Here is a 13,993-nt window from a genome sequence, read left to right as displayed (position 1 = left end):
TGACTAGGGAAACGGCTCAGTGGGAGTGCCTGCCTAGTGTGCACAGGCCCTGGGTTCCATTCTGTACTGCTAACGTAATGTGAGGTATGTTATCTGTCCATTCATACTTTCAAGACTAGACAATAGAAACGCTAGTATATTAGCAGTTTGTTTGTGGTAACTGGGCCTTGTTTCCTTAGAATGAATCATTGCTGGAGGAGCTGATTTCGCACCAGATGTGACCAGGTGGTGTCAGCTCCTCCCATAAATGTTCTCTGAGTTGTTTGTTTTGTTTTATGGTACTTGGAATTGAACTCAGGACCTTCGCATTGAGCTTATCCCTAGCCCTTTTTTGTATTTCTTTTGTTGTTGTTGTTGTTTGTTTTGTTTTTGTGGGTTTTTTGTTTTTTGTTTTGTTTTTTGGTACCGGGGATCGAACTCGGGTCCTTGCGCTTGCAAGGCAGGCCACCGAACCTCTGAGCTAAATCCCCCGCCCTGTTTTTCTTATTTTGAGGCAGGGTTTTAATAAGTCCTCTTGTGCTCTAGGCTGGCTTGAATTTGTGAACTTCCTGCCTCAGCATCTCAGGGTGCTGAGATTACAGGTGTGAACCACCATGCCCAGCTCCAATGTTTTAACCCTGATTTAGAAATAAAACAGAAGTAAATACGCAGTAGAATTCTGTAGCCACCCCTCCCACATGGTGCTCGTCAGTAATAGCACCGCAGTGCTCTGCTGCTGGTGGGTGTGTGTGCGGTGTGGCACATCTCTCCTGCCTCTTTGTTGTGCACAGATCAGTCATTCCTGCCTGCCACCTTCTGTGTGTGTAGCACATCTTGTTGGCTTTCTTGCTTTGTATTTGTGGTTAGGTAACTTTGGCTTTTTTTTTTTTTTTTGGTACTCAGGACCTTGCACTTGCAAGGCAGGCGGTGGCACCACTGAGACAAATACCCGGCCCAAGAAGATGTTGTTATATGCAAATATTAAAAGATCTTAGGTTATAATGGTTTCAATATATAAGCTTAGAATAACAATTAAAAGAAAAAATAATTTATAAAGGTTTTTAAATCTCAGCTGAAGAATGATAAAAGTTCAGAATCTGAGTTTCTTACTTTTTTGGCAGTACCAGAGATTGAACTCGGAGCCTTGCACTTGTGATCACGGTGCCACTGAGCTACATCCCCAGCCCCCCTAATCTGGGTTTCTTTTAGAAAAGCTTTATTATTATCCCAAACATACTTTGACTTTGATTTATGGAAAGTAGATGATTAAATATGGAGATATGTGGTGTTTGTTTTTTGTTTTTAACTCTGTTGCAGAGTATGGTGGTGCACATCTATAATCCCAGTACACTGGGAGGCTGAGGCAGAAGAATCACAAATTTAAGCCCAGCATAGGTAACTTAGTAACTTCGTGAGAACTTGTCTCAAGATAAAAAAATAAGAGATAGAGATGTAATTCAGTGTGAAGGTCTTTTGTGTCCAATCCCCAGTACCACCAGAAAACAAACCCCAAAACCTCTTATTCTTATAATATTACTGTTCTTTCTTCTTAGGTTCGCCAAGCAGCTTTTCAGTCTCTGGGACCTTTCATATCAACTTTTGCTAATCCATCTAGCTCAGGCCAGTATTTTAAAGAAGAAAGTAAAAATTCAGAAGATATTTCAGAAGATAAAAATAGGTATAATTTTAAAACATTGTTTTTGAAAGTTACTGTTTATAAGCATCTTTTCTACTATTTTATATTCTTTTTAAAGTATTTACTGTTTCTCTTGAAAATAAAAATTGGTTAATATTTTCATAAAGTTTTAAATGCATAAGTTGTTATGTCTTCAGGTTGTTACATGTTAAATTAGAAGATTTATATAACCTACTTAGCTTGATGCCTTGCACATAGAAAACTAAATGGTAGATTTTATAATTTTTGAGTAAGCTTATTTACATTATTTACCTAGTAAACTGTTGATATTTAGAATATAAAACAATGCTTATATACTTTAAATATTTTTTAAAAATTTTGTTTTAAGGAATAAACCCTAGTTTAAGCATTCTTTTTTTTTTTGTATATGGTCCACTTCTATTATTTTTCCTTTCAGTCAGTTAATTTAATGTGAGCCAGATTCTCTGCCTACAGGATAATTGTAATGTTTCAATGGAGGGATTGAACATTTTAATGATTGGCCCTAAATTAGATGGCTTATTCACTAGAATATCAGTTTTAAATATATTAATCTACTATGTATGATAACCAGATTTTTAAAGAAAGCTTAAACAGTCAACTCTGATTTTTACTTTACAAAACTTTTTGAATTAAGAATTTTTTATTGAATTTAAGTTTTAAATGTATACTTAGGGAGATAACTGTTCAGACCTTAGTGCATGGGAAGTGTGCATAAGATGTAAACATCTGCACATAAAATAATTGGTTTGGGTACATGCTTTTGAAATGGTCCCTAACTGCAGTGCTTGCAATACCATGGTGCTTGTCCCTCCCTTGTCATGATGCTAACAGACATTTTCTTCTATAGGTCTTGATACTGTGATATTTGCTTTCTTGGTGTTTTGATTTGGCAGTTCTTCCTTTCTTCTCTGCTGCCTTGTTTTACCTTTTTGCCTGTTCTCCTACTGTCCTGCTGAATAGCCAAACAAACCTGAGGTACTGTTTTTTGTAAAGGAAGAAAAGTCACTCTAAATCTGTCTTCCTAGCAAGCAAAGTCTTGGTTCTTTTGAAAACAGCTGCCGGAAAGGAGTTTGACACAATGATGGGGGGTGGAAATGTTATGTTTTTCATTTTTGAAGTTGGCGTACTTTTTTATGTTGATTTAAATGTACTGAAGACTTATGTAACTTACTTTAAATCTGGAGAGGGCCTAGGAAGTGAAGGTCTAAATCTGCAGAGAGCCCTGTAGGACAGGGGTGGCATGCTGTCTGTACAAGGCCAGGTGGTAAATATTGCCCCGTCACAGCTCCTTAGCTCTGCCCATCGTGTGCAGCCATACACAACATAAATGGAGGCTTGGCTGTGTTCCAGTAAAACTTGGTAAAGCCCATCTGTGTGGCTCTTAAGGCTGGGTCTGCTGACAGAGCCTTTTTTGAAAGAGCTATTTAAAGATAGTTTAATGCCTTAGTACTTTTTCCATTGTAATTTGCTATGTCTCATGGCTGGGTCAGTGCTGTTTGTAGCATTAGGTTTTCGCTGTAGCCCCAGGCGTTACTGAACTGTATTAGTGGCATGATGCAGGGAAGAGAGCTCCCGGCTAAGGCACGGGTTGTGTTAAATATTGTGAACACTTGTACACGTTGGCGTCCTAGCATCATAAAGAGATAGTCCTATATGTCATTAAGGCTCAGCACCATGTTTGTCTGCCCCCACTCCATACAGCACTGGCCTCTGTTTCTAAGCTGCCTTAAAGCTGCTGTGCTATTACAGTGATTGTTTTTGCACACTTAACTGAGCACCTACTCTGAACCACTGTAAATGAAAATCTGGAACTTGGTCCCTGTTCTTAAGGCCCTCATAGCTTCTTAGAATTCCAGTTTCTCAGGTGGATGAAAGTAAACAAATCTTTGACCCAACACATTCGCTGCCACTTCTTTATTGCATAGCGTTTCATCCTGGCCCTGAGAGCATTTGCTGTCACTGTTCTTTGAAGAATTTAATGACAGCAAACAACTGAATTGATCAGATTTAATCTTTCACTCACCTCCTCAGGCTTATTCCTGCTTTTCGAAGTGTTTCTAGCTACTTCCAGGAAGAAAATTAAATGTTCAAACTTGTTAGATTGTATAAAATGAGCATTCTCTTTTATATTTATTATTACGTTGTCTGAATGTACTGTGTTCTTTTGGTTCTTGCTGCCCTCTGGGAAGCCGTCATGTTCTGTCTGCACCCTCTTTCGACAAAAGGGGCAGCAGTGTGGGCACTGACACAGGTCACTTCTCCCAGAGCCCACTGAGAGCACTCTGTCTTTGCTGCCAGCAAAACTGGGACTGGCACCTCCAGTTTTAACCATGTCTTAATTTTGTATTTCTGTGTGTCATGCAGAGGCTGCTGTGGGCAGGGTCTAGTTGTTCTCCTCATTTATATTAACACCTTCACTGGGCCTGGCACATAGTTGGCACTTACTAATAGATTTGATTTCAGAAACTTTAACTGAACCACTTGTCTGTTCTGCTTACTGCTGTGTATGTAAGAGGAAAATTGGTTGTTATTGGCACACACGAAAGTGTTGACCCAGTGGAATCCCTTCACTTGATGGAGCTAAGGCACAGGACAGTGCTTGCAAGCTGCATCCTGGACTTTTCTTTGGCTTCTCTGGACCCAGTGCTCTTGGGCCACGTGTCGTACAAGCCATCTTCTGCTTGTGTTTTCTAGGCACCAAAGCCTCTCATGAGCAGCTCTGAGGATATTGACTGGAGTTTTAACATGGGCAGAGACAAAGAGTGAAAGCTGTCTTTGAGAGAAACTTCTGATGGTCCCTCTGGTGCGTTTGTGCCGCATCTCCAGGAGCGGAGGTGGCTCTGCACACGGGGCTCAGGGCCCCTCAGTTTACACCCACAATTCCCTTGGATAACAGCATCTCGAGTTCTGGTGGGCAAACCTCAAGAGTTTTGGCATTCGGTAGCTTGGTATACACTGCCTCTGGGGAAAGTCAGTTTTTAGATAACTTACTCTTGAGAATTTTGAGGCCACGTTTGTAGTAATTCTTCCCAGAATTTAATACTAGGGAAAACCTTTTCATGTCATGTACTTCTCTCTTAAAAGCCATCCTGTGAGTTTGAAGTTTGGACATATTCCTACATTTGTGCATTCATTAGGTGAGTAGGAAAGCTTGAGCAGTCATCTCCATTGGATTTTGTTGCTAAGAATATTGAAGTTTATTCTTCTTGTTATGGTGAGACAGTGATCAAAGAACTGCAAGCCCCTGAAATAATTTTTCATTCTGGATGGCCATTTAATTAGATTCTATTTTTATGTTTTAAATGGAAGTTTCTTAAATTTTTCAGATAACAAATGAAGTCTTTTGAGCTTTACCCCATTTGTTCTTCCCCACCCCCTTGCTTTAAAATACTTCATTCAAATGATTTCCGGAAAATTAAAGAAATGCCACATATCCCCTTTATCTAAATTCTTCAGATATTATATTACCGTATTTACTGTTTTTCTGAACTCTTAGAGAATACATTTTAGACAGAATATTCTTTTTAGCACTCAAATATTTCATTGTGTATTTCTTGAAAAACTTAACTATTAAGAAATTAAATTAATACATTGTCTAATCTGTAGATTTTATTTAGATTTCACCATGAATATTCTGTATAACAAAAAGAAAAAGTAATGTGCTTTTTAAGTAAGTTGGTTGGAAAATGCTGCATTTAGAAAGCACACTAGGGCTGGGGATTTGGCTCAGTGATTCAGCAACCTGCCTCGCAAGTGCAAGGACCTGAGTTCAGTCCCCAGTACCAAAAAAAAAAAGAGAGAAAGCACACTTTGCATAAGAGTCCTGGAGCTGTTCTGTGAGGGAAAGAAAGGCCGTTGCAGGGTACCTGGTCCTCTGTGCTGAGGGAAGAGCAAGCGTGGAGTCGCAGTGTCCCAAGGCCAAGCTTTACATGTGGGTTGCTGGTGCGGGTCAGGACGCAGTAGGTGCACACGAGACACTGTATAGTTACAGAACAGAGGGGAGTGCCAGCATTGAAAATGCTATCACTGTATCATAGGTTTTCAAAGTATTTGTGTACATTTTGGTTTGGTTTGGTTTTTTTGTTTGTTGTTGTTGTTGTTGTTGTTGTACCAGGGATTGAACTTGAGATCTTGCTCTAGCAAGGCAGGCAATGAATGGCACCACTGAGCTAAATCCCTGGCCCCATTTTTGTTTATCGTTTAAGAAATCTTCAATACTCAGTATTTTTTAAAGTACATTTTTGAAAACGATGTGAGCGGTGGGCCGAGAGGGGCTTGGCCTCACGAGTGTGTGCAGCATGGTGGCTACCTTGCTGGGGTCACAGTCAAGTTAATAGTGTTCTCCTTTTGCCCAGTCCTTGCAAGCCTCTGGTTCCATGTCTTTTATTGTGTGTATTTAAAGGCACACGGCATTTGAAGGGGACCTTTATTTTTCCCATAGTCACCTTACAAAACGACATCCCTATCTTGCCGTACTTATCTCCCTCCGTGTTTTTTTAAAAGGAGGTATCTCCTCACCTGGTGGTTTCCCCTCTGTGCTTTTGTTGTTTTGTTTTGTTTTGTTTTGTTCTGCAGTACTGATTGAATTCAAGGCCTTCACATCCCCAGGACTTTTTAAAATTTTTTGAGACCAGATTTTTCTTGCTCAGGCTGGGCTCAAACTTGTGATCTTCCTGCTTCAGCCTCCCAGAGTGCTGGGATTATAGGCATGCACCACCACGTCCTGCTTCTCTTGTTTTTGAGCTCATACTTTCTCCTTAGAGATCAATTATGCTGTCAGTAGCTGTGTCTCAGTTCTCTCATCTCTTCTAGCCTATCTTCCTCAACGTAAAAGTGTGCTCATTTTTACCCTCCTTTTGTACAAGAAAAATGCCTTCACTCTGTTATTCTTTGGAGTTGTTCAGTTTTCCTTCATTAATGTTTCTGATATCTTTGGGGGAATTGGCCTACAAGTCTCTCTCCATTCTCCACCTCTTTCCAGTAACTCGTGGACATCACCACCTGGTTCTTAGCAGAGGCTAAACCCACCCTACCCACCCCATCCAGACCTGGGCCCGGTAACCTTTTCAGCAGAATTCCCTCTCTGTTTTGACTCTCACTTGGTGTTACCAGCATCTACCCAGTTGCTGAGGCCAGCAATCCAGATCTTGCCAGATTCCTCGCTTTGTTTGTGGTCCCCAGCATGAAAGCAGGGACTTTGTACTTGTTGGTTATGTTACTGTTGGACTGTGTTCATGCCTTCTGTAGCCCCAGACACCACCATCTCTCACAGGCTCATCCAGGATTGCATTTCACGTTCCACCCTGCTTCCAGAATGGTCTTGCAAAACGAACACGTGTAATAACGTAATTCCTACCTTACTTCCTACAGCCTGCAGGCTGAGCTCTGAGGTGTCAGTGTGGAGGAGAGTGGACCCTGAGACAGCTTTCACTCTTGTCCATCACTTTCCTTCTCTTAGCGCCAGTGAGATTGTTGTTTTCTGAACACATTATTGTATGGCTTCTCCAGCTCTAGCCTGGTGTGCTGGTTCTTCCTCATATTCTTTTCTTCCCTCAGCCTCGTGTAAACAGTTGGTCATCATTTCCTCCTCCCTGCTCACCACTTGGTTGGGAATTTGCTTATTTGCCCATTTGTTTTATTTGCCTCTGATCATAATCTCCACAGTGAGATCTGCATCTCATTCACATTCTCAAAACTGATTTTATTTTCTGGCTCCTAGTAGGTGCTCAGCAGATGCTGATTCAGTTTAATTGAATCAAATAAAATATAGGAGAAAAACAACAAAATGGATGGCAGTCAGTAATCAGTGGGCTTTAGTTAGGAACGTGTACCCTTTGTCCTTAGCAGTTAAGTCATGTCTTCTTTTGGGAAAGACTTTTGAGAGTAGAGATGAAAATGGTGGAAGAAAAAAAAATAATCCTTCCTACTTTAACAGGTTTTAATATATTTTGTGAGATAGGAGGTATCTTTCATACAGCTGTGTATTTTTTTCCCCTTCCATAAGCAAAAAAAAGCTTCCTCAGCTTTCACTGTCTCATTGGGGCAGAGTGGCAGTACAATCCTAAAAATTAAATAACGTGAAATTGTTATGTACCTTAAGATACACTGTAGAATTTTCTGCTTCCTGCTGTTTTTCTTTGATGACTGAGTGTTGAAATCAGCATGGTATTGTAGAAGCCCAGTATTCTTAAATGTTACCATGTCCAGCCAGTAATAATGCTTAGCATCTAGACTCGTGCTTGACAAGTATTTACTCCTTTGAACACATAACACCTGGTAGAAAAAAGCAGTACTATAAACAATGTATACATAAACTGTTTCACTTGTGTGGGTAATGTATCACTTTTAATATTTAACTTGCCTAAATGCTAGATGTAGTATTTCTTCACTGATTTTTCCAGTAATTATTTTCATACTTTCATGTTGGTTTTTTTCTCCTCAATAAAACAATAAAGGCTTGGAGACCAAGAGGTGCCAGATGATATACCTTCAGCCCTAAGTGTCACTGGCCCCGGTGCCAGATTGGAATGCATGCTGGGAGACGGTGGTGCTGGAGCACCTCAGGACTCTGCACAGGAGCTGAGTGTACCGGCTCCAGCTCCGGCAGACAGCTCTTCGCTTTGTACTGGGTCCTCAGAGTCTCATCCGGAAGCAGCTAGTAGTGACGAGGTTAAAAAGCCTGATGGCTGCAAATCCGCATTCCAGCTGGAGGCTGACACCAGGTCACAAGACTCGGTGCTCCTAGATCAGGAATTGTACAACTCCTTCCATTTCTGGAGGACTCCTCTTCCTGAAATAGATCTGGACATCGAGCTTGAGCAGGACTCTGGGAAGAGCCTGATCTTGGAGAGGCCAGAGGAAGCCCCTGAAGACTTCATGCCAGGTTCTCCAAATATCACTATGGCGACCAGGAAGGAGCTGGAGGAAATGATAGAAAACCTAGAGCCCCATATTGATGACCCTGATGTTAAAGGTATGAAGAGTCAATTAGCCTCTTTATTCTCAAATTGATACATAAAATGCTATGACTTGAAAAAAAACTTTTCTAGGAAAATTGCCTCCTTTTAAGATAGATGTGGTTTATTTTTAAAATCTCATTTGTTGATGCACAAATCTTTCCAAAATGTTCATTATTCAGGACGTTGCATTTACAGTTTAAAATCTTGAGCCCTGCCCTAACTACTTTGCTCCAGATCGTGTCAGCCTTTTTATAAAATAACAGTAGACATGGTGGTCTTGTTTTTCAAGGAAAGACTATCATCTACTAACAGTGGACATAGGTTTCTATTTTCTGTGGAATGTGATGATTTCAGAGCTATCGACTTTTACGAGTCAGATTTGATGTTACTGCGTGCAACACACCTGTCAGCTGCGTGGCAGCAGGTGCTATGCACCCTCCTCCCCTGGAGCCTCCCCTCCAACCCCTCCTGCCAGCCGGTCCCTCCCTGCCCATCGTCCAGCTGGCCTTCTTGGGCCTGTGATTGCTCGGTCCTTTTCTGGAGCCCACATAAATGGGATCTGGCAGCATGTCTGAGATTTGTCCTTGTGGTTGCCTATCTTAGTCATTCAGTCTTTTTGTCACTTTCTGAGCACAGGCAAGAAAGAAACTGCGTGCCTTTCAGTAGGATACTCCAGTGTGTTCCTCGCGCCACTGCGGGAGGGCACTGTGTGTTTTTTATGGAAGCCTGACAGCTCTGCGTTTTGCTTCATTCCTCACTTGTGGCCCTGTTGCAGATTTTTTTTATTCCGGTGAGCCAGTTTTCTGCATTTTATGACAACTTGATTATAATAGCAAGCGTTGAGGTTTTTATTTTGCTTGACCAGAACCCTACTTTAGTGTCCCCCTCTTCTGGGGGGGATGATTGAGCACAGAGAACCATACCCACAGTGAGGGTCTAGTGTAGCAAAGACAGTAATCTTTGGATAAAGTTGTTTCTTCATAGCTTTCACCTGTTTGTTGTTGCTTTTATCAGTTTAAGTTGTATTGTGTTCATTAAACTTCAGTAACTATCATATTTTATTTTTCTTAAATTCCATTTTTATCCAAAATACATTGCCAACTAGTCTGTTCTAGGGGCACTCATGGCATGGTAGTACTGGCTGGTTCTCTGCAACTTAGCAGATACTAATTGAAATATTGAATGAGCTGCTTTATGTTTTTTCAGTAAATTAAAAATACTTCTCCACAGTTTGATTTTAAAGATCTATGCTTACATAGAAGTTTCACAGTGACTTTGTGTTAGCAAAAGTGGCTGATACTGTATACTATATTATATACTGTTGTGTCATGGCTGCATAGCCCAACCAGTTCCTGGGGATGCCCTGATGAGGGGACAGGAGGGGTTGAAAGAACAAGAAATAGAGAAGAACAAACAGTAGCTTATTACTTCTGGGGGCTGGGAACGGATCTTCAGCACTCTCCTGGCTAAAGACTGCCTGATCTTAGCTCTCTCCTGACTAAGACCCTATGCTCTGGATTAATCAGTGTGTATGATTATAGTGCATAGCAAGGGCGTGTGAGGGCAGATAGGTAATAGCAGAGCATATGCACGGCTGAGCCGTGTCCTTCACCTGTAAAAGGGGGGTGACTGTGTATACAGGTGAAGGACGGGTCATAGTTAACAAGCCACCTGTGCTATCTTGCAGGTCACAGCTAACAAGCCACCTGCATTATCTTAGCTAACACTTGTTCTTGGGGAATGGCCACACAGTTATAATCCCTCAGCTCCAGTGTCTCCTTACTATTTGCAACGTCACAACCTCATGGATCATTGAGACCTCAGTTGTGACTGTTGGCATAGGGAAGTCTTATCTCCGTACAGCAGAGGGTCAATTAGCCATTCACACTTAGGCCTTGGAGTGACTCATAATTGCCAAATTATAACCCAGATCAATAATATCTAAAGCCTGCTCAGTGCGGTTTGAAACTGGTCTCCTGCACTATTTGACTTAAAATTATATGAGGTTGAGAGATTTCAGAATAAACACTCTGGCTTAATTGGTTCTCTTTCTAGTTCAGCTCTCATGCTTGCTATATGCAGATTTGTTACATTGTGCTGTCTGCCTGGTGGCCCTCCCTGTGTATTCATTCATTAGCAGTCCTTCCTGGGCCCAGGGCTAGGTGCCATCCCAGGTGAGGAGTACACAAACCCCAGGCTCCAGGGGTTGCAGAGGGGCTGGTAAAGCTGGGTGCCTGAGTTCCTGTGAGGGCCCAGCATCAGCATCCACAGCAGAGAGACGGCCAGAAGGGGGCGCTGAGTCAGGACTGCGCTGTGGAAGCTGCAGAGCTCTTGAGCATTTGCTTCTGTTGGGGTTGGAGGCATGTTTAACTGTGTTAATTCAAATAACTGCCTCGATCTTGAATCATCTCAGACAGGTTTTGAATTTATGATGAGATTTACACTAATTTGAGGACCTTTTACTTTTTTAATTTTGCCACTGTAGGACAGTAATTTCCCTCAAACTACACGAAACCATTTGGGTTTCTCAAAGGTTATCCCAAATTGAAAGCTATGCTTTGCTGGGGCATGTACTACTTCCATTGCCTCGTCAGGTTTTTCCATGTTTAGTAAGATGAGGGAGGGTCTAATAGGCAAAGTTAGGACCTTGTGTGTCCACAGAAGCTGTGCCAGGGCCTGGTACCAGACCTTGAGACATGCTTCTAGACTAAAGAAAATCAGCTGTCACCACACTAACCCCAGATCGCGGCAGCTGTCTCAGAATAGAGTCCAAGACCATAGTAAGAAAACAAGCAGCAGATTTCATTGTTGCCTACTGATCTCTCTAGAATCTTGTGTATCACTGTTTCCTAGGATTTCAGTCTATACTGTAGGTACCAGGCAAGTCCTAGTAAAGCCTGTGTGCTGTTTCCCCAAGCCTTGTGATGGTGCCTTACATGCAGAGCACAAGCTTCCTCCTCCCTCCTCCACTGGCTGGAGAATGGAGGTGTCAGCACTAGGCTCCATCTTAGATCATTTTTTGGAAGAGGTACCACGTTTGCCTGAAAATAAGGCCTACCTGGAAAATATTCAGCCTTGAAAACTATAGAGAGCAAAAATGCCAGCACCCCCATCAGCCTAGCTCTGCTTACCTGCTGCCACTGTCCTCTTGACACTGAGCTTGGCCACTGTCCAGGTGAGGACAGGCTGACAGCCTGGCATTTTTTATCTCATTTTCAAAGATAATTATTTTCAGCTAGGTCTTACTTCCAGGGAAGGAGGGTAAGTTTACAGTGTCACTTTAGTTTTCATGAGCATAAACTTAAAATAAGGGCAGTCATGGACAAAATAAAAGGTGTCTGACATGTTCTGTGAGAGGCTCTGCCTTAGTCGATTCCAGAGAGTAGGTGCGACACGTTAGCCATGTCCCGTGGCACATGCTTCAGTGGTGTGAACTGCCATGGCCCTCCTGAATTGTGTGGTCTCCTTGAGTCCTGTTGGCTTTGGTTGGGGGAACCTCAACTGGTCCCAGAAAGAGGAGGGGCAGAATGAGTGACTGTGCAGATTGCCCTCAGAGTTCTGACAGGAAGAGCACTCCCCGGAACACACCCTGAGCAGACATCCACAATTGGCCCCATTTAGCGTAGTGCCCTGTGTATCTGTGTATATGCCTGGTACTTAGTGTACTGAGACAAGAAACTTTGTGCCTGCTGCAGCCTGTTAATAGGTTGTCTTGGGGAGCTACTGATTATTTGTTTAAATACATTTTAAATTTTTCACATTTTGAACATCCAAGTTGATTACCTGCAATCAATTCTAAGCTGCTAATAAGCAATACTTTTTGCTAAATTTCTGATTTCCTTGGGGGTGAATGGACAGTGCTTTTTCTCCATTCTGAATGTCCTTTATGAGGAAGGCGGTAATAATTGCCAGGCTATGGAGCCACTGCCTGGTAAATTGTCATTCTGATTTGCGGCAAGCATGGTGGTGCTCACAGGAGACCCATGTTTGGGACAAGGTAATGATTTGATTTTCAAAGAGTTCATACAATGGAGGCACACATGTTATTTGTCTTTCTTTTAAAACAAAATATGTTAATGTGTGAGTTATTTTTTTCTAAACTAAATCCTCAGGATTCAGGTTTAATTGCAGGGTTGGCACTTTGTGGTAAATAAGTGTATTTTGGATGGCAGTTCGGGCACTCATCTCTAAAGTGTTTGTCATCACTGAGTTAGAGAAAAATACGCTGGGATAAGATGAGATGTTTAAGTGTAACTGCCTCAGAAATCTTTGTAATTGCCATTATTTTATGTTGGCAGGGTTTGTGTGACTGCTCTGCTGCTAAGATAGCTTAGTAAGTAAGCCTTGTCACTACCACAACGTAGTTAACTTCTCCTGAAATTGACTCTTTTTAATAAACTGGAGGTACCTCCGGCAACTAAATAGCATTTCTCTTTCATACTAACGCAGAATAATGTACAGTAGTGGATAAACATTTTAATCTCATGAAAGCATATTAGTTTTCTCCTTTTTCTCTGGAAGGACTAATGATTTACCATCGTAGACTTTTTTCCAGCTTTTTGACAGCAGTATGAAAAGTACACGTTACTGCTAACACACGATGTGCCGGAGAGGACGGCCCCTCACTTTCTTTCCTCCTCCCACAGCGCAAGTGGAGGTGCTATCGGCCGCCCTGCGCGCCTCCAGCCTGGACACTCACACAGAAGCTGTCAGCGTGGAAAAGAGCAGTGAGCTGCAAGACGAACCGGGTATAAATGAACTACCAAATTGTAAAATAAATCAAGATGATTCTGTGCCTTTAATCAGCGATGCTGTTGAGGTAACGAACCCAGTGGTGTTGACCGATGGGAGCAGTTTGAGTCTGGGAGTCTGTTGTCGGGGACACTATAGCTGATCACTTCTTAGCTAGCACATTCCTTCCGCAGCTTTTCTTTTGCATGATAAAGTAAAGTCATAGTTCTCACCACTTCCTGTCCTTGTGACGCTAGTGTCATAGTAAATGCCTGGAAGCTTAAATGCCAGTGCCATCTCTACGCCCATCCTGCTAGACTCAATGTGAACGTAGCTCACTGCAGTGAAATAGTCTTACTGGAAACAAAGCCCTTTATCAAGAATAATTAACTCTTCCCTTTTCTTTTTGGAGAGGTGCTTTGTTTCTGATCGGACCATTTCACTGCAGCGAGCAACACAATATTCTGAGCAGAAGATCGGGACTTGAGGCCATGTTGCGGAGGCCAGTGGCATTATCTGGACTCAAGTGTGAGGGTGGGTACTGTTACTGGCATCGTCTTTGCTGCGCAGGTGTAGCTGTTCGTACATTTCCCTCGTTTCCCACCACATCCCCTTCCAACTAGTATCACTGAGTGTCTGTGTTTCT

At 42.1% G+C, this 13,993-nt stretch overlaps 1 protein-coding gene across 5 annotated transcripts in view; it reads left to right on the top strand.

Moving 5' to 3' along the window:
* Ppp4r1 (protein phosphatase 4 regulatory subunit 1) overlaps positions 1 to 13,993 on the top strand; it is a 50,452-nt gene that overhangs the window by 26,562 nt on the left and 9,897 nt on the right. For all 5 annotated transcript variants that reach the window (XM_010638644.3, XM_019209693.2, XM_010638639.3 and 2 more), the window contains 3 exons: positions 1,533 to 1,657; positions 8,113 to 8,630; positions 13,263 to 13,435. In XM_010638644.3, the coding sequence (XP_010636946.1) occupies positions 1,533 to 1,657; positions 8,113 to 8,630; positions 13,263 to 13,435 (816 nt within the window). The remainder of the gene's footprint in view (positions 1 to 1,532; positions 1,658 to 8,112; positions 8,631 to 13,262; positions 13,436 to 13,993) is intronic.

The sequence above is a fragment of the Fukomys damarensis genome, unplaced genomic scaffold, assembly GCF_012274545.1.
Source record: "Fukomys damarensis isolate Sample0158 unplaced genomic scaffold, DMR_v1.0_HiC HiC_scaffold_30, whole genome shotgun sequence".
Lineage (NCBI taxonomy): Eukaryota > Metazoa > Chordata > Mammalia > Rodentia > Bathyergidae > Fukomys > Fukomys damarensis.
This window is presented reverse-complemented; position numbering and strand designations above follow the sequence as displayed.